The sequence below is a fragment of the Dermacentor silvarum genome, chromosome 11 (assembly GCF_013339745.2).
Source record: "Dermacentor silvarum isolate Dsil-2018 chromosome 11, BIME_Dsil_1.4, whole genome shotgun sequence".
In the NCBI taxonomy this organism is placed as follows: Eukaryota; Metazoa; Arthropoda; class Arachnida; order Ixodida; family Ixodidae; genus Dermacentor; species Dermacentor silvarum.
Genome location: NC_051164.1, coordinates 94149403 through 94169505, shown reverse-complemented (window position 1 = coordinate 94169505; position 20103 = coordinate 94149403). Strand labels below are relative to the sequence as shown.

The 20103-nt window shown below is 47.0% G+C and overlaps 2 protein-coding genes across 2 annotated transcripts in view; both read right to left on the bottom strand.

Annotated features, from left to right (window-relative positions):
• LOC119433311 (alpha-crystallin B chain-like) overlaps positions 1-20103 on the bottom strand; it is a 407637-nt gene that overhangs the window by 71652 nt on the left and 315882 nt on the right.
• Positions 1-20103, bottom strand: part of LOC119432748 (uncharacterized) — a 48217-nt gene that overhangs the window by 9102 nt on the left and 19012 nt on the right. Inside the window, exons 8-10 of the mRNA XM_049658179.1 lie at positions 13193-13453; positions 11645-11784; positions 4510-4633 (exon numbers count right to left, since the gene is read on the bottom strand). Coding sequence (XP_049514136.1) covers positions 4510-4633; positions 11645-11784; positions 13193-13453 — 525 coding nt within the window. The remainder of the gene's footprint in view (positions 1-4509; positions 4634-11644; positions 11785-13192; positions 13454-20103) is intronic.

Sequence of the window (20103 nt, the reverse complement as noted above, 5' to 3'; positions counted from 1 at the left end):
CCACACATCCAAGATTTTACAGGCCATTTGGAGGGATGCAAAATCTTTAGTAAGGTGGACCTTGTCAAGGCTTATCACCAAATCCCCGTTGAGCCGGCCGATATCCCGAAGACAGCCATTACTACACCCTTCGGCCTGTTTGAGTATGTGCGCATGCCCTTTGGGTTACGCAACGCAGCTCAAACGTTCCAACGATTCATTGCCGAGGTAACGCGCGGCCTCCCGGCTGTATTTGCCTACATCGACGACATCCTCGTCGCGAGTCCCAATCCACAAGAACATGAGGGTCACCTCCGGGAACTCATTCAACGCCTTCAACAATTTTGCCTGGTTGTCAACCCCCAGAAATGCGTATTTGGATCTTCCGAGCTCGAGTTTCTGGGCCACCACATCTCGGAGCTGGGAATTTGTCCGTTGCCCTCTCACGTCCAGGCCGTGAAAGACTTCCCAGCACCCACTACCCTACGCCAGCTGCGTGAGTTCCTCGGCCTAGTGAATTTCTCCCGACGTTTCATTCCGCACTGCGCTGAGCTTCTACACCCACTGACTAACCTTCTTCGCACGACCAAGGCCTCCTCATCTGCGATTTCCTGGTCTCCCGAAGCTGACGCTGCTTTCAGGGCTGCTAAACAAGCCGTTGCCGATGCGGTACTTCTCGTACACCCGAGAACTAACGTGCCAACCCGCATCATGGTGGATGCTTCCAGTGTGGCCATCGGCGCTGTTCTCCAGCAGAAAATCAACTCCGAGTGGCGCCCACTGGGTTTCTTCTCTCGGAAGCTCCAACCTGCCGAGACTCGCTACAGCGTTTTTGGCCGCGAGCTGCTCGCCATCTACTCCACCATCCAGCACTTTCGGCACTTCTTGGAGGGCCAGTCATTTTATATTCTAACCGATCATAAGCCTCTGGTGTATGTCTTCCGTACAAACTCTTCCAAGTACGTCGCACGTGAAGTTCGTCAACTGGCCTATATATCGGAGTTCACCACGGATATCAGGCACATCAAAGGCACCGACAACGAGGCAGCTGACGCACTTTCACGCATCACCTCCCTCGGCACTTCTACATCGACTGTGGATTGGGAGGGTCTAGCTCGTGCGCAGATGTAAGACCCCGAGCTGCAAGCGCTGCGTGACCATCCCCCTTCCCTCCGTCTACAACTCGTTCGTCACCCGTTTGTGCCTGGCTCCCTCTGGTGCGACATGTCAGCGGCTACACCTCGCCCCTTCATTCCGACTGCCTTCCGTCGTGCGGTGTTCCAATCACTTCATGACATCTACCATCCCAGCGTCGGAGCCACGCAGCGCCTCGTTACACAGCGGTATGTCTGGCCAAGCATCAACACCGATGTTCGCCAGTGGGCCCGCTCGTGCCTCGCATGCCAGACCGCCAAAGTGACCCGCCACACAAAGACTCCCACACAGTCGTTCTTGCCCCCTGGCTGCCGTTTTGACCTCGTCCATCTTGATTTGGTGGGACCACTTCCTCACTCTCACGACTGTCGCTACATTCTCACAATGATCGACCGCTTCACCCGTTGGCCCGAAGCCGTGCCCATTCCGGACATCACTGCGGAAGCGGTCGCCAAAGCCTTCGTTTCAGCATGGGTTTCCCGCTTCGGCTGCCCCAGCATCGTGACAACTGATCGCGGCCGGCAATTTGACTGCACGCTTTTCACTTCACTCAACCGCCTGCTTGGCACTAAGCACTGCCGTACCACTGCATATCATCCCTGTGCCAACGCCATGGTTGAGCGGCTCCATCGCCAGCTCAAGGCTGCACTCAGTGCGCGCCTGGATCGAGAGCACTGGGTCGACCAACTTACTACGGTGCTTCTCGGCCTACGTGCCGTCCTTCGTCGCGACCTTGGCTGTTCAGCGGCCGAACTCGTCTACGGTGCACCCCTGCGGCTTCCTGGAGACTTGTTCATTTCTTCGGCCCCCTCGCCCGAGCCGCTACAGTACCTCCAACGCCTACAGGACTGCATTCAGCACCTGCGCCCCGTACCACCTCGGTCATCGGACCACAACATCTTTGTGCACCCGGACCTTGAGTCCTCGTCCCACGTCTTCCTCCGACGAGACGCTATCAAGGCGCCTCTTACACCCTCCTACGACGGACCATACCGTGTCCTCCGCAAGACGCAGAAGTCCGCCACCATCCTATTGAATGGCCGCGAAGAAGTCGTTTCGCTGGACCGCCTCAAACCAGCCTACGTCGAAACGCCTCCCAAGGAGCTCCCCGCGGATATCGCTGGCGCACCCGTCGATATGCTCGACACCAAGACAGCCTCATCTCTGCCTCGTCGACGAGTACATTTCGCCGTTCCGTTTAGGCGGGGGGCCCTGTAGCGCCCACCGACGCTGCTAAGCGGGAACGCTAAGGTCAGCGCTCTCAGCCGGCGCCTTGGGGCCGGCTGCGACTGACGAGAAAAAAAATTTGCCGCGTATCTGCGTGCTTCGCTGCAAATGTCGTCGAAAGACGATAGTCTTCTGCCGGCCGTACTACATGAGTGCTGGTCTGATCCGCGGCCACCCGTGATGCTGTTCTCGTACCATTTCCGTCCTGGCATGAAGGTTTGTTCGAACAGATTTCATTTTACCGCATTATTTCATCAAGCGGCCATTTATGTTTTGCCCTGCCTCAGACAGCGCTTCCTTTATGTAGAATCGGCCGCATCTGGCTGGCATTGATAAAATTGAGGAGGCGCTGCGTGAGACATGGACGCCATCTGGCAATACATCAGGAAACATGAGCTTGTGCAGAGGGTTTCCTTCCTCCATGGCAGAGGGCGCTCGTCGGCGCGCAGTCGGGGAACGTCGTTCTTCGGCGCGCATAGCATGGCATTTTCAGCGTAGCTTAAGAAACTAGGGTCTTTAGAGTTACGTATCTATGTATTTTCTATTAAAGGAACACACCTCCTAATACTTACCTAGTGATGTTGCGCCTCAGATATGCGTAATATTTACTTTGTGATCGATAACGTTCACAAGTATGAACAGCCGTACCAGTTTAAGTAGTGTGGGCGGTAAGCAAGTGGTCCAACTTTGGCCGGGTGGCTGAATCGGGTGACAGACAGACAACAGACAGACAGACAGACAGACCAAATTTTCAGCGTTTAAGTTCCCCAAGAAAGACTATCGTCTTTAATAAAGTTGGGCGGCGCTTGCCAGTGGCGCAAGCACGGCACGCGCTAGTCCGTTCTGAAAGCCTGCTGAGCTGATCCTCTTGTTCTGGCGCTCCGCTGCTACCCCTCGGTTCCCGACAAGTTTGCAACACATCACAATAGTTCTCACTGTTCACAGTTTCGCCTCTTGGGCTGAAATGAACGGCTAATAGAATAATCTTACTATAGTTGATGGTTGACGTTTAAATTTCTTAACTTCTGGTGATGTTGACTGTTTCCAAACCATACTCGCAGCCTTACTTTCCGGTTCGTGATGTACCCAAGTTTCATATACGTAACAATTTGCTGTAAAAGTCCATCTCCCTCGCGACGATAACGGGCCAAATGTTTACGAGAGATGTCCAACATTTGTGCCTTATGCGCTAACAATTCTTTCGGGACCCACTTTGCACAGACTTTCCGAAAATTTAGCCTTTCGTGTAAGATGGAATACGCTGAACCATGACTGATATGTAAATATAGGTGATTTCGGCCACTGTGATTCGTCTGTTTTCCATCACCATACCCTCAACGACTTTCCAATTGTCCCCAGTCGTTGACGTCGATGGCCTGCCCGATCTTTCCTCGTCACATAAAGTTCTTCCCTGTTTGAAATGCTCTATTCATTCGTATATCTTGCTTCGCGATAAACAACTGTCACCATATACTGCGCTTGCATTCGACGAATAATTTCCGCAGGTTTAACACCTTCCGCAAACAAAATGCGAATCACTACCCTCATTTCCTCCTTGGTGGAGATCCACAGTAGAGTTACCATATTTAACGGTCTGCAACTCTCTAACGACTAACGCGGTAATAAGAGTAACGTTCCATACAAGTGTTGCAGACGACACAAATTCAGCGCTGGATACTAGCAGTGTTACCAAACCCTATAGTGCGAGACATTTCAAAAGTCCCTTTACTTTTTGACTTCCCCCCATAAAACAGTCAAAGCCTGAACTTGGCAAGTTTGTCGTATATTTAGTGAGCCACTGCGGCCGAAATATTAAATAAAAAATAATTGAAATCCGCGACGTTACATTGACGTACCGACGCGAAAGTAAAATATAACTTTAACGTTATTTACTGTTCTCATAATGAGCGTATCACAGTCTCCTTTAAGGTGTAGTTTTGAAAGAATACTTAATTAGTCCAAACTGATTTATATCTTCACCGTGCCTTTCGGCTATTTCGACAGGATTTATTCGCTTGCTTTTCGAGGTGTAGCGATGTATATCTGCTGTGTGCCGGATGTTCTGCGCGGATGTCTCTGATGTTGTAGTTGGCGTTTTTTTTTTTTTTTTCAGCATCCAAAAAACATCTAGTTCTGTCTTTCGCTTACCATGCTTGGTGGCTCCATGTAACTTAAGGCGTCGCCCGAGTACCTGCTCAGTGGCAGTATCTTGCAACTGGGTGCGGCGGGGACGTCCACCAGGTGTGTCAACAGTATGAGCAGGTCCAGGTTGCTGCGTCGCAGAGCGACATTCAATCTTGCCTTGTCACCCGTATATAGCCCGTGCGAACATTTTCGAGAATTCGTTTTACAGCGAATCTGTCAAGGGCATAGTCTCCAACAACCATCACTAGACAGAACTGTGACGCTTGTGTCCGTAGAAGCTGCAAGCAGGGACGTTCACTAGCATATGCGATGTCTTAGAGAACATCAACGTCGCTAATGGCTAGAACTCGCGGCGCCAAACCCGCAATTAACGGTGGAGGAGGTTCGGCTATACCGAAAAAATCCAGACAAACACCTACCCACATCTGGGGCGATGGCATGCCATATCCGGCCAACCAGCTATGCCAATCAATGCACCTGCAGTGTGTGGGGAGGCCATCCTTGTCCCACGTGACATGGGAGTGCAAATCACGTACGGCCCCAAAATTCAAGTTCACCCCAACTGTAGCACAAAATTCCTTTAGGGAGCCTTGGGCAGCCATCCTCGCCCGTACTGACCTGGAGACTGGATTGAATCTCCTCGACCAGGCACGGCGTGTGGCGGTGGCCATTGGAGTCCTCGACTGAGGACCTACGGAGCTCCGGCCCCTTTAACCATATTTTTCCTGAACAAAGTTGTTTCTCTCTGTGTCAGTGCGTGGATTTGCCGAAACGTCGTCCTTCCGGCTTCATCGAACGACTTTGTGACTTGGCAAAGCGGTCATGTTCTACCAAAAACATTTATCTATGAGCGCAACAATTTGCTGCGGTTAAGCTTGTGGGCCGATTCTTGTTGCCTTCTGCACTTGGAAGAGTAGGATTGTTTCTAAATATGGGCCAATAAAGGCAGATGACGCGCATATTAAATAACGCCGCGAGAACTTCCGAAGTCAAAAGCACGAGGATCAGACAAATCCAATGCACTAACCATAATTCCCATTGTATAGCTGAACGATGGAGTGTGTCAGAGTTCTCTCCAGTAACTTCAGTAGAAACTCGTGTGGTTAAGGGGACTGTTCCATAACCGTTCCCGTGCTACGACGGCGTGCGGCGGCACCATCGGTACCAAATGTTAATCTATAAGAACAGCCAGAAACGCATCCTGCATCGGAGTCCCGAATTTTTGTTTAGACAAGCGATTATCAGTGTATATCAAAAGAGACTTGAAATCATGATCTATGACTTCCTTTATTCTATCTGTTTGGTCTGGATTAGACGGCAGTATGGGCCTAAGTAAATGAATGAACAGCACTAACAACAAGAAGTTCGGCAGCATGCTGCACTCCTGAAACACGTGAAGGCGAAAGCCAGCTGCACACGGGTAATGCGCCGTCTCGCATCGTCACGTGTGCACTTTCGCAGTTCGGCTTCTTCGGTTCGTTTTGGACGCTTAGCTGCGGCTTCGCACGCTCGTATAGCTTGGTCAGACTCGCGCTAACGACGTCTCTTTTCGACTTTACGTTGCATCCTCTCAGCAGGGTTTTAGAAAACAGCAGGGAAACTTGTGTAAGCCAGGCATCATTATCATTTTTAGACAGTGAATTTCAATATTTGCTCAGCACGTGCGTCAGCGCGAAGTAGTGCTTTTTTCTTGTTTGAATTTTTGGGGCTTCGCCTTTTTCTGATCTGTTTTATCTGGCAACTGTTATCCTTTAGACCGTGTAATGTTTCTATGCTACGGTTTTTGCAATCACTCATATATGTTCTTTCTAATAAAGGTTTAGTCGTGCGTTAGCGCTTGTCCTGTCTTCTGCCACCGACCGTGTTCTTTAGCGCTTAAACCAAAAATATCTTACCGTACCAACTCGCCCAACTATCCCTGCTTTTGAAAGCAGTATTCGCTGTCGAACTTCTTGCTCCCGCCGCTTCGCACGTGGCACCTCGTTTTGCGCTTGGCGAGCAGCCTCGGCCGTAGCGTACTGACGAGGCCTACCGCGCCTACCTACCGCTAGGCCCCGGGCGAGCGTCCTCCATCAGCGTCTCTCTCGCTTCGCAGGCGACTGTCCGCCGGCGCCGCGTGACGTCAGCGACGCAACACCAGTTTTTCTCGTGCCCAGCTCGTTACCCTCTCCATGCACCCGCCGCTCGCTCGAAAAAGGTCGCGTTTTTTTTTTTTTTTTTTCTTCTTCTTTTTTTTTTTTTTTTCGTACCGCTCGACTAGCCGCCGCGTTTTTTTTTTTTTTTTTTTTTTTAAGGCCATCGCGCAACGAGCCACTTAAGGCTTTCGCCTTAAAAAGATTTAGCGCATTTGTACAAGCCACTATGAGACCTGGGGCGGTATTCTGCAAGAGTCTACCTAGTGGACTGTCCATTTCGGCTGTCGCTGATTGGCTGCTACTTGATGTGCAGGAAGGAGCCAGTCTCCTTCCTGCACGTCAAGCAGCAGCCAATCAGCGACAGCTGGCTCCTTCCTGCACGGGAGGGGGGGCATTCTGTCAAGAATACAGAATGCCCCCCCCCCCCCCCCCCCCGATGGTAGCTCAGGCACATATTGACTTTTCAAGTCAGTTCTTGCAACTGCATGGTGTGCTACAGACATGATAAAACACATTTATGAAGTACCACAGTTAGAGGCTTGAAGCAGAATCTCCACGTACGAAGGACAAAATGAACCTTGTCTTCTCGTGCATGATACAAAATTTATTCTGCAACTCTTGCTTGCTACACCAGTGGCGTAGCCAGAAGCAGGGGAAGGGGTGGGGCACACCAGGCATGTGATCCGTCAGAAATGTTTGTGTCTGTGTGCGGCCTGCCCAGCTCCCTCACCCGAGTGCGTGCGCCCCCTCCCCCCAAACCCCTACCAAAGAAAACTTCTGACTACGTCCCTGTGCTATGCATTAGAAATGTAACAGTGCTTGTTTGATAGAGTGCTAACTGCTGCTGATGGCTTTATCTACAGACGACAAGCTTTTACAGGAAAGATATCCCCCTTTCCATCATCCTGGTGCCCTCTGTAATAACAATTATTTCTTGCTTGCCCTGTCCTGTGTGCTTAACGTAATGTGTTTTTGCATTACCGAAATACGAAACCAACCAATTTAAAGGCACCTGTTCTGATAAAGCAGTAATTTCCGCTTGACGATATTTTACTGTATTTAACGAATTCCTAATACATTTTATGAAATGTATGCATTTTATGAACGCAATGAAATTTCGCATTTTCTCTCAGGCCAAATATTGTCCGGTGTGTCCATAACAATACGTATATATCAAGGCATAACAGTGGGTTCTTTGAATCAACGAGTTGTCTGCAATATTTGGCCTGAAAGAGACTCCCAAGTTCTATTGGGCTCTTCCACGAGTGTTCGACATAATTTCGCATTTCAAGTGTAAGTCTAGGCGGGAGCAGCGGCAGGCTGGCTCGACCTGGCTTGACCTGGCTCGGCCTGGCTCGGCGGCAACGTGAAAGGGAGCCCCGAACTGCGAGCTGCCTTCTCCCCGTGAAGCACGAAGCCGCGCGAGACTAAATACCGACCGCAACATCGCCCAAAGTTAGCGGTATAGAAAACATCATGCTGGCAACTCTGGGCTGCTCACCAAAACTAGCTCTTTCATGTACCCAGAATGGAGGTCGAAATTCTCTAGTTAGTCGACCAGTTGAACAGGCGAAGTGAAACTCGCTGTGCATATTTTTTCGCTGCTGCCCATATGATTAATGATGGACCCGCCAATGCGCATTGTTCTGTTTATAATATTTTCTGTGTTTGTTTGTTTTAGCCAGGATTGCGTTATTTCGCGAGCGCTCACATGAATTCACGCGTAGATTGTTAAGATTATCAACGACTTCATCTTCGGCGATGCGTTATGTCTTGTGTGGCATGTGCGATCATTTGGATGAATCGTCTTGGTGGCGACGATTGTTGACCCTTTTTGTGTATGTAAGTGGTCGATTGTGCGTGATAAGGAATCGGTTAGTCGCATTAACCTGTGTGTGTGCGTTTATTTGACCAGAAATTTAGTTCGCTCCGCCGTACTTCAGGCTCTTTCTATGTTCTCAAATTGTGCAATCTGTTCACATCTGTGCGCCCACTAACCTCATGATTCCAAAAAGTCACGTTAGAAACATGAACTTTCTGTTTTCTTGAACCAGTAAGCTGTTGCCGGTTAGAGCTACAGGAAGTCCGCGTGGCAGGTCGAAAAAGTAAGGCGACTGTTGCAATGCACCTGTAGATTGTGAGCGCGTTTGTCAACGCAGATTATAGGCTGACTTTATTTGAACTTGTGAATCGATAAGTCGCGCAGTGTGTGCTGCTATGATCGAGATGCAGAATATGCAAAGGCACGTGCAAACGGAACCGAGATCGAGTTTTCTCAGACGTGCAAATTTTTTACAATAATCGGTTCAGGTCAGCCTGCTAGCTGGAACCATGCAGTGCTGATGACATGCTGGTTGCAAAATAAACTGCACCACCATAAGCTTAGCAATTGCCTTGCGGAATAGATAGCATTACATTTGCTAAATGTTTTGAGCATCAACAAGATCGAACGATCTACAGTCGGGTACAACTTTAGAAGGCAGCGGCATTTGCTCCTCAAAGGCGGATGCACACGAGCCTCCACCAATGGGCGCACACTCTAGACTGACGTCATGCGCCGGACGGCCGGTGACACCGCCGACGGAGACCATGCAGCCCGCGCTTCGAGCTGGGCTGAGTCTAGCCGAGTCGCGTCAGCGGGACTATTTCTTTAGTCGCGGAGGAAATAAGCTGCCGCGCTTCGGTCGTCTGGGCGGGGCCTCTCCTGTCTATTTAAGTTGTACCCGACTATAGCTACAGAACGCTGATTTACGCACAGCATGATATGTCAAGGACGGGTGGGCTGGGCCAGGGAAGCTAAGAAACCGTGCCACAACAGGTGGGAGGGCAGGTAGGTAGGTAGGCTGTGAAGTCCACGCAGAAACAAATATATATAGGAATGCTAGGCGCCGCCACGCCGTTCAAATTTAAAATCGATCAGGTGAATGCTGAAGAGTGCGAGTGACTAACGTAACAGAAAATAATTTTAAGAATGGGGGAGGGGGGGGGGACGTATAATAGGCGTCAAGAACGATTCGAGAGAGCGTCTCGTCACTGCCGGATCGCTCAACACCAGACGGCCGTGGCCAGTCGCCTAGCTGAGGCTCACCTACCCTGTCGTTACACGTGCTAACTTAGATTTCTCATAAATAAATGCAACATAGTTTCATTTCTCTTCAGAATAAGCTGCAAGTGTAAACCTTGCGCCCACGTTCATCTCCTGCGTGCACACACGTTGAAATCTGCTGGCGCACGCACGTCACAGAACACCCATACAAACTAAAGCCCCTCCATCCACGCGCCACCGGCGAAAACGCGTATGGAGGGGCTTTAATACAAACAAGGCGATAAGAAGGCGAGCGCGCACGCAGTCGCGTGACTTCACTAGGGACATCTCCGCCTCGCAAATCTAGGGAACCGCACAAGACGAGATCTGGCAACACTGGTGTGTTCTGGTGGGGAGTCGCTCCCCACGAAGCCAATGCAGTGCGCAGCGGCGCTGAGGAGGAGGACAAAGGCATTGATGCATGGCCTCCAAGATACGCGCGCACCGGCACGCGTAAATCTTGGAGGCCATGACCCAATCTTTTTTCTTTTTTTTTTTCTTTTTTTTTTTTGTTCCGCGTTATCAAGTAAACGCGCTCCATAACGCGATAAAAGAAATTACGCTATGCGTAGCACACTGAAAACAAACGAATCGGGTGTTTTGAAACACATTTATTAGTTTTCTATCAAAATTCGCGCCCTTAATTAACTAATTTAAGCGTAATAATAAGTAATAATCTAATTATCGATAATTCAATTATGAAAAAAGTCATCCTGGTGCGGTACGTCACTGCCGGCAGAATACCATTGGTTGCGTCCTCCTATATTCTATATTTTATTTTCAAGAGCTTCGCTAACGTTAGCTGGAGCACCCTGTATACAGTCGATCCGTCTTATTCACCTGCTGAGTTGTAAATCTGAATATAAAATGTGTGCCCATTGGTTCCAATTAATTTGCTGCTACGTTTGCGAACTTATAATCATACTATAATGCACTTATAATGCACTTATAATGATACCGCAGTCCCCGCAGCGTTCCAGCCCATTCAAATCTGTTTTGTAAAGTATAAACAAAATAAATAAATAAATAAATAAATAAATAAATAAATAAATAAATAAATAAATAAATAAATAAATAAATAAATAAATAAATAAATAAAAAAGAACATCAATTTTGTGAGCATAGTGTGAAGTTTGCGACTGACCATTGTGCTGTGAAGCACAATTAAAATGTGAAGGCTACTAATGTGAAGGCAACCGTGTCTTCATCATGGTCATGGAGCCTATGCTACATACAGCGAGTTTCGTCCGCTTATAGCTTTTGAATAACGAACAGCCTTCTAGGAGGTCATGTTTGAAGCAACTTTCCAAACTCCGAAGTCGCTAAAACGTCGTCAATTGTTCATTCGTCGCAAAAAAATGTCGGTGGTCGCTAAATCGAAAACATTGTCGCTGAACAGACTAGAAAAGTAGTCAACCTAGCGGCAAAACCGCTATAATGGCAACACTGATTGCAGATAGCTAATTTATAAAAATCAAGGCTGATTTTGTTTTCATAGAAGGTTAGGTTAGACGGCCCAAACAAACACGGGTTCATGGAAGCGTGAAAAGGTGAAACTTGTTGCCTAAGCATGTATAACAAAGAAAAAGAACCAGACTTACGTGGGCGCTATTCTGAAAGAAAGCTTGGCTTCAGATGTTTTTTTTTTTTTTTTTTTTTTTGATTACTTCAGTGTGCAACCGACAGTGCCCGCTTTCGAAAGTGTGTGTTCGGGGGGGAGTAAATGGCCTACTTTGCCTCCTCCTACTTCTCACAGTGGGACGACGTACGCCTATGCCGCCTCAGTCGCCTATTTCTAAACCTTTAGTTTTGTCCCCCGGGAAGAAAAGGAATGAAAAAAGAAATGTGGGGGCGACTCCGCACCACTATAAGGTATAAAGTTATGTTATTCTAATCTATTAAGGGGCTGCATACTCACGCGACGCCCTTGAGCTCTTGCAATGCGGCGACGTCGTTCGGCGCGCTCGCAGTCAGGCCGTTCAATTTAACTGCCAGGAAGGTGGTCTTCAGGATGGTCGTGTTTTTGTCTTGCGCCTTGTCTAGCATTCCGTCAATACTCTGCGGGGAAAGAAAATCCTCTGCGGGCACAGCCAAAGCTTAAGCGTCCTCCAATTTTTTTTATTACGAATAAATTATTCGCAAAAGCGGAACGAAGTTTATAAAATGTGTACTATATTTTATAATACCTTTCAATAAATTTCAGCCGTGCAATGTTAGTACTCGCGGCGTATTGCAGCATTATTTTCTTTAATTCTGCTCCTGCAGTACTTTTCATAGAAAATTCCCCGACGATTACGATACTCCCTAATGCGCGAAATTTGAACGCAGCTGTCTAGGTGTTCGGATTCGCGGTATATTGCGGCAAATAATTTGATTATGAACGACAAGATCCTCTCGACGGCGACGCTGAGCCTCTGCTCGGGCAGTTCGTTCAGCAGCAGCGGCAGACGAAGCCTTTCGCGCCGGCTGCGTCGCTCACTGTTCAGAAAGAAAACGTGAACACGGGAACGCGTGGCTCGCGCGAAGCGCGCTCTCTAGCGGCGGCGGCGGCGGCGCAGGCGAAGTAGCGCACGCGCAGTGGGTCCGAGGCCTACGCCAGCGCTTTGTTTCCATATATGGTATCGGTGGACGCACTCGCCGCATGCCTCCTGGTCGCCGCCGTCAAGCACGTCTCGTGTGGCGCTCCACTTTCCTCCTCACCATTTCGCAAGTCTCCTCCTCCGCTTCATGGTTAAGCTGCACCCTCCTCCTCCTCCTCCACTTCCCTCCTCACGCTCTCTTCGCTATTACCGTCTTTCATCCCCCGCTGCGCTCCGCGTTCTCTCCTTCACCCTTCACTGTGCTCGTTCGCTCGGTTACGAGGGACGCCGACGCTCAATGCAGGAACGGGCTCCTATGGGCTGCGCTCTAATAGCATGGCAACTTGTCGCGGTATATTAGTACTCTGGCGACCTCGAGGTCGCAGGTTGGACCCCGGCCGCTGCGGCCGCATTTAGATGGGACCGAAATGTAAAACAAAAAAAAAACAACACTCGTGTATTCAATTCAGGTGTACGTTATAATGAATCCGAGGTGGCCAAAACAAATCGGAGTCGCCGCTATACGGCGTGCCTCATAATCAGATCGTGGCTTCTGGCTCGAAAACCGCGAAATTTAATTTAATGTAATTATAACATGGACGCCCCCGCCCCTTTAGGTTTTCTTTTTGGGGTACTATAATGGTTACGAATAAATTACTTGCAAAAAAAAAAAACGGCAGGAAGGGTATAAAATATGGTACACTTTCGATAAAGTTGAAACCCACTCCCGCCCTCGGTGCCGGCTTCTCTATTTATTATTCGCACAATTTGTCGCCCTCTCCACCCCCTCCCACATTGAGGCCATAGTGAACTAAGTTTGAATAAACGTACTCAATCAATCAATTCCTATACACGACAAGCCATGCAGAGTCCACCGTTCCACTTACAGTGATGATGTTCTTGATGATGCCGAGATTGGTATCCTTAGCGACGTTGGCGCGCTGGTAGTAGGCCAGGCCGGCCGTGAGTAAGCCGTTCTCCTGGTGCAGCTGCTTGACCTTTGCGGAGACGCTGCTCAGCTGCGACTTTAGCCAGGTGAGGTCGTCGGCCGCGAAGCTGTACCCGTAGTGGTGCAACTTGACCGTGCTCGTGTTGGTCACGTTCGGGAAGCCGGTGTAGTCGAGCTTATCCCTGTAGGCGGTTGCGCTCTGGGAATGAAACAAGCGCGCGAGTGGAATACACGGAAGGGCAAACAAGTAGACTCACAGTTGCCGACATACGCTCACGAGTAGACGGACAGAAAGACGAACTAGATAGGTAGACAAATATTAGGTGCCCAGGTGGGCATATTGTTATCCTATGTGTAGTAATGTATATGTATAGGCAAAAATGCGCATAAACAACCATATATATATATATATATATATATATATATATATATATATATATATATATATATGAAAGTCAGAAGCACAACTGAAGAATATTTTCCCAACAGTTTCGGTCGGTGGAACCTTTTTCAAGCAGGAAAATCCAACAGTCTTTTTATATCTTCAGGCACTTAGAGAGATATATGACAAAGTTGAACATTTCCCCAAGAAGACATCGCTGGCGTGTTTCACATGCACAATTGACGGACACGCCTCAAGTTAAGCATTAAAGGTAAGACTGGTGCCTGACAAAGCAAAGTCGAAGCGCACATGCATTAAACAGCGACCTTGCCCTTTGCTTTGTCATCTTGGTGTCTTATATCTCCCTCCCTCCCTCCCTCCCTCCCTCCCTCCCTTTTTTTTTTTTTTTTGCATGTTCATTATTGACAGGCGTGTCCGTCAATTGTGCATGTGAACACGCTTAACAGCGACCTTGCCCTCTGCTTTGTCTGGCACGACCAGGTCTTGGGGTCTTTCCTTTAACTCTCCATATATTGTCATATATCTCTCTATCTCTCTTTCTCATAAGATATATAAGATATCCAAAAGGTCGGTCCATGCGATAACAAGTTGTGCTTCTGACTTTCCTAATACGCTTGGCCCATTGAAAACCAGTTACTACTATATATATATATATATATATATATAGACTTAAGCAGGATGCAAAGCAGCTACTGTGCTCGGTGAAGCGCTATCCCTCGATATATATATATATATATATATATATATATATATATATATATATATATATATATATATATCCACCGAATGCGCAAAGCGTAGTTCGAAAGATGAGAAGCACTACTTCGCGGTTATCTTCGGTTTATTTGCTCAACAGAATCGGTCGTTTGACCGACATATACATACACGTATATCTTATGATTGGGATTAACGAAAATCGCGACCCTTGGTCTCCCTTCTTTTGGTTCACGTAAAAAATAAACGAATAAATCACTAAATGAATATCCGCCGTGGTTGCTCAGTGGTTAAGGTGTTGGGCTGCTGAGCACGAGGTCGCGGGATCGAATCCCGGCCACGGCTGCCGCATGTCGATGGGGGCGAAATGCAGAAAACACCCGTGTACTTAGATTTAGGAGCACGCTGACGAACCCCAGGTGGTCGAAATTGGTTCTGGCACGTAAAACCCCATAATTCGTTTTTTTTTAATTTTTTTTCATTAAATAAATAAACATATGGCATCGCAACCTCGCGGTGTCATATAGCATGATTGCAAGGCGCGACTAACAGTGCGAGATATACATACAAAACATCGGCATCGCGCGTCATTACCCAGTGAGACACAGAAGGCGTGAAACATTACCACTTTGCTAAGAGCATCGCAAGGGGCGATGAAATAAATTATCAGTATGGTGGGGTGTCCGGCACGGTCTGGCAGCCAGTGCTGACATCACATGAGAGGTAGCAGACTACAATATAGGTGGCGTCACTCCGACTTATTATTTTCGTTAATTTTCCTCGCCCACAAAAGAGTTCTGTTTTTGCTGCGACATGATGAGTATTCGATATTACAGAAGCCTACTCTATAAATCTAGCTCGAGCCAATAATTTAACGTGATATCGTTAAGGGCGCCGTGTCGCAGAAAATCCGGCGTCGGTGTCGGCGTGGGCGCGCCGGCGTCGTTACCGGAAATAATCATACCGAACCACCCCGACCTGAACAAAATTGAATTTCTCAAAGTAAAATCCATCAGAAAATTCGTAAAGTACGACTTAACCACAACCTACAGACGCGATTGCGTCGGATTGTAATTTGAATATACGAGAAAACAATTCAGTTACCGAGAAACCTGATAAGCAGCCCATGCTATCGCGTTCCACTCTTCGAGGCAAAGCTTAAGCGTCCTCCAAATTTTTCATTTACTGCCCTTTTGAGAAAGCACTCGCCTTCTTGAATCGCTCCCAGCTCTGGTTACTGTCGTAGGCCAGTATGTCGTTCTGGTAGGGGAGGACGTGCGTGTAGACGAAGTAGTCGCAAAAGTGGCTCTGGAAGACTTCGTGCGTTCCTGACTCCGAGAAAGCACTGACGGTGCAGAAGATGAACGCCTCCGGCCGCTTGGTGGGCACCGGGGTCGTCTTGGTCGTCGTGGACGGCGTCGTCGTCTCTGCGCGTAGATGCGCGCCAGTGATGATACATTCGCGCCTATGCGTACGTGTACAAACCACCCAGAGAGCTAGGGTCCCACAGGAAGACCTTCCTGTGCAGTCTTCCGCAAGAGATGGAGTGATCAGCCGGGGGATGAACGAGGGAAAACCACCCCTATATCGAAAAAGAAAGAACATATCCAATAATCTCATATAATATACCCGCATGTTTCCACATCTCATACTGGACAGGCCCCCATATGGTATATGGAAACAGGCAGGTTTTTATATGGTATCCCCATGCGGTCCCGCCCCGTATTACATATGAGAACATATAGGGATCAAATGGCGCCAGCCCCATATGAGATATGGGAACATACACCAGGTAGGTTCATGGGGTTCGTATGGCTTCATACGGGTTCACATGTGGATCGTATGTGACCTAACTTATATGACATATGGGATCATACAAGTCCCCCATATGTTCACGAGGGGATCATATAGGACATGCCTTCATATGATACACAAGAATATAAGGCTTTTTGTACGGAACCACCATATCGTCATATGGGGATCACGTGGGACGTGCCGCCCCATATGATATAGGAAACGTACGACTTTTATAAGAAACCCCCACAGGTTCACATATGGTCATATGGGACATGTCCTGCACGATGTGTGGGACCAAGCAGATACGGGAGCCTCATATGTTCATAAGAGATTAATGAAAATGGACAAATGCTGGGGTTGTTGTTCTTTTCTTCTTTATGGGGTCAACATGCAGCCAAGATTTCGAGAAGAGGACTTGTATGCCTCATGGCAACAGCTACTTTCCTTGGCCAGCGCTTATATAACTCACCCTGACTCCCAAGGGGCAGCACTACAAGCGGGTACGAAAGGGTAAGGTGAGTATAATGTAGCTTCAAAATGACGTATTAGTCATGAACGTATGATATGGTTAAAGCTTACTTCCATTTTTTCTGGGAAGACCAATTTCGTCAGACTATAAGGACGCCTCCTTACGCGTGGCTGCTCTTTTCCTTATTTTTTTTCTTTTCACCGCTACATCTTAGAAGAACAAGCAGAAGAACACCCTCAGTCCCTCAGTAGCACAACTTAACCCATCCTTCCTAACGTGTCCAGATTGTGGGCCGCGTTGGCTCAGTGAAATGTTCCCGAAACTTCCCATTTTCAATATCTGGCCCCTTTAGAACACAATGTAATTTATATTTATCGATAACCAGTTAACTAGGCCGTAGCAGACGTCGTCATATTCTATGACGTAACGGCTTACTTGGTGCGGAATTTCAAGGGGCCGTCGCTATCCATTCTCCTTGTTGCGCTTTTTCTGGCTCGCCAAAACCTCTTCTCGCCGTAAAAGAGCCGTTCTTGCGTATTGCGGAAGGGTAAGTGCCAAATATCTACAAACATTCCACAGCTACATTGGCTCTCCAGAAGAAAAGCAGAAAGAGGAGACACACTCTCTCCAATGCTATTCACTGCATGCTTAGAAGAAGTATTCAAGCTCTTGTATACACTGGGAAGGCTTAGGAGTGAGGATCAACGGCGAATATCTCAGCAACCTTCGGTTTGCAGATGGCATTGTCCTATTCAGCAACAATGGGGACGAATTACAGCAAATGATTGAGGACCTTAATCGAGAAAGTGTAAGAATTTGGTTGAAGATGAATGTGCAGAAGACAAAGATAATGTTCAATAGCCTGGCAAGGGAACAAGAATTCAGGATCGCCAGTCAGCCTCTAGAGTCTGTAAAGGAGTACGTTTAATTATCTAGGTCAATTACTCACAGGGGACCCTGATCACGAGAAAGACATTTACAAAAGAATAAAATTAGGTTGGAGTGCATATGGCACGCATTGACAAATAAATCCTAACTGGGAGCTTACCACTGTCGTTGAAAAGAAAAGTGTACAATCATTTCATTCTACCGGTGCTAACACATGGGGCAGAAACTTGGAGGTTAACAAAGAAGCTCGAGAACAAGTTAAGGACCGCACAAAGAGCGATGGAACGAAAAATGTTAGGCGTAATGTTAAGGCACAGGAAGAGAGCGGTGTGGATCAGAGGGCAAACGGGGATAGCCGAAATTCTAGTTGACATTAAGCGGAAGAAATGGAGCTGGGCAGGCCATGTAATGCGTAGGATGGATAACCGGTGGACCATTAGGGTTACAGAATAGATACCAAGAGAAGGGAAGCGCAGTCGAGGACGGCAGAAAACTAGGTGGAGTGATGAAGTTATGAAATTTGCACGCGGAAGTTGGAATCAGCTAGCGCAAGACAGGGGTAATTGGAGATTGCAGGAAGAGGTCTTTCTCCTGCCGCGTAAATAAAAATAGGCTGGTGATGACGATGATGAATTCCCAATACAGGTGAAATCATTTCACGTTTTGATGTCCCTGTAAATTCAGTTTCTTTCCAAAGGCAACTGATTACTGAAACTCACTTCCTGTCACTATTGTCACGACAAATATGGTTTTGCTTCTGCAATTTCAACATCACTTCTGTTGCTTTTGGGATTATTTGTAGCTTGCAATTTTTGTAATGATATTTTACGCACTCAGTTATTGTTCTCTTTATTGTGTGTATACATTTTGTTTTTGTGACCATTTACCTAATAATTTTTTGTATCCTGCGCAGCCACTCCCGACGCGTCCAGCGATTGGTTGGCGATATTTTGAAATTATGTAAAGTGTTCTAGTCGAGAACGTTCACTCTAGTCTCTGAGGCTTCACTCGTTCTCCCACTGTTGGTTATACGCGCACATGTACACATCGTACACTTGGCGCCAATATAAAACGGAACACTCATTTATTTAGTTTTGACAAATTGCAAAAACACGATTTAGTCCGTGTAGGACGGGCACTCGCACAGTGAACAGCAGCTGTAATAAAGACAAAAGATACGAAAAACAATAACCAAGTACCAAATACGAATAAAATGAAAAATGTCAGTGGGCATGTATGTGCGTTTTTGTGTTGGTGCGCATGTGAGTATTCTGTGCGTGCGTGTTTGAATGTTTGTGCATACTTTATATACAGGGTGTTCATAAGTTTTACGGAATATTTAGAAATCGCCTGTGGCAGGTAGCATAATTCTCATCGTCGAGCTGGGTTATTCGAAGAGGCGGACATTAGTAGCGCGAGAAATCGAAACGCATGCTCAACTAATTAGCAAAAATTGACCAATTAACTTCTTAGTTAATTACTTTACAACACATATTGCAATTTACGAATAGTAGCCGGTGAGCTTGTCAGGCGTATCCACTTGGAATGAATTTCCAGAATGACACCAGTTTGGAGATATGCGCCATCAAACTCGCCGTAAAAATGCACTGTTGTTCCACTTACTTTTTTACCAAAATGCTGTTTTATACATTGAAGCACAAAAGCAACTGGAACGCCCATGTATTTCGTCCCACATTTTCGGAAATAATATCTCGAAACTGGTGCCATCCTGGAAATTCATTTCAAGTGGATGCGTCTTGCAATCTCACCAGCTACAATTCGTAAATTGCAATACGTGTCGTAAAGTAATTAACTAAGAAGGTAATTAGTGAATTTTTGTTAATTAGCTGAATATGTGTTTCGATTTCTCGTGCTACTAATATCCCCCTATTCGAATAAACCAGCTCAAGGATAATAATTATGCTGCCTGCCACAGGCGACTTTATTTTTAATTTGTAAAGCTTAATTTTGAACACACGGTATACAGGGTGTTTCATTCAACGTTAGCCAAACATAAAAAATATGCACATGCTATGTAGCTATATATATATATATATTGGCATACAAAACACTCGTCCGCCCCGTTTTTAAATATGCTGTAGTTATATGGGACCCGTTCACTAAAAGCGATATTGGAAAGCTAGAAAGTGTACAAAAAAAAAAAGCAATTCGATGCATCTACAATACATATGGGCGTACTTCTATTACTAACCATTTATCTCGGAGCAGCTTGCCTTTTATACGTGATTGAAATCGTGTATGTCGTTTAAACTTCTTTTTTCCAACTAATAAATGGTCACTACAACATCGACACGTCTCACATTCTCACCTATACAACAGGTTACGCTACCAGACACAGACACTCACCAACTGTAACTCCATTTACAACACGTGTCAACTGCTTCAAGTTTTCCTATTTTTTTTCTAGAACCATAGTAGATAGTAGATTGGAATAATCTGGCCGATAAAACTGTAACACAGGACTCATTATCACTTTTCGAGACATATCTTTAATAAAATGCATTTTGCGCTTGCTGAGATCGTTTGTGATAGCACTGTTTGACTGTATGGTTTGAAA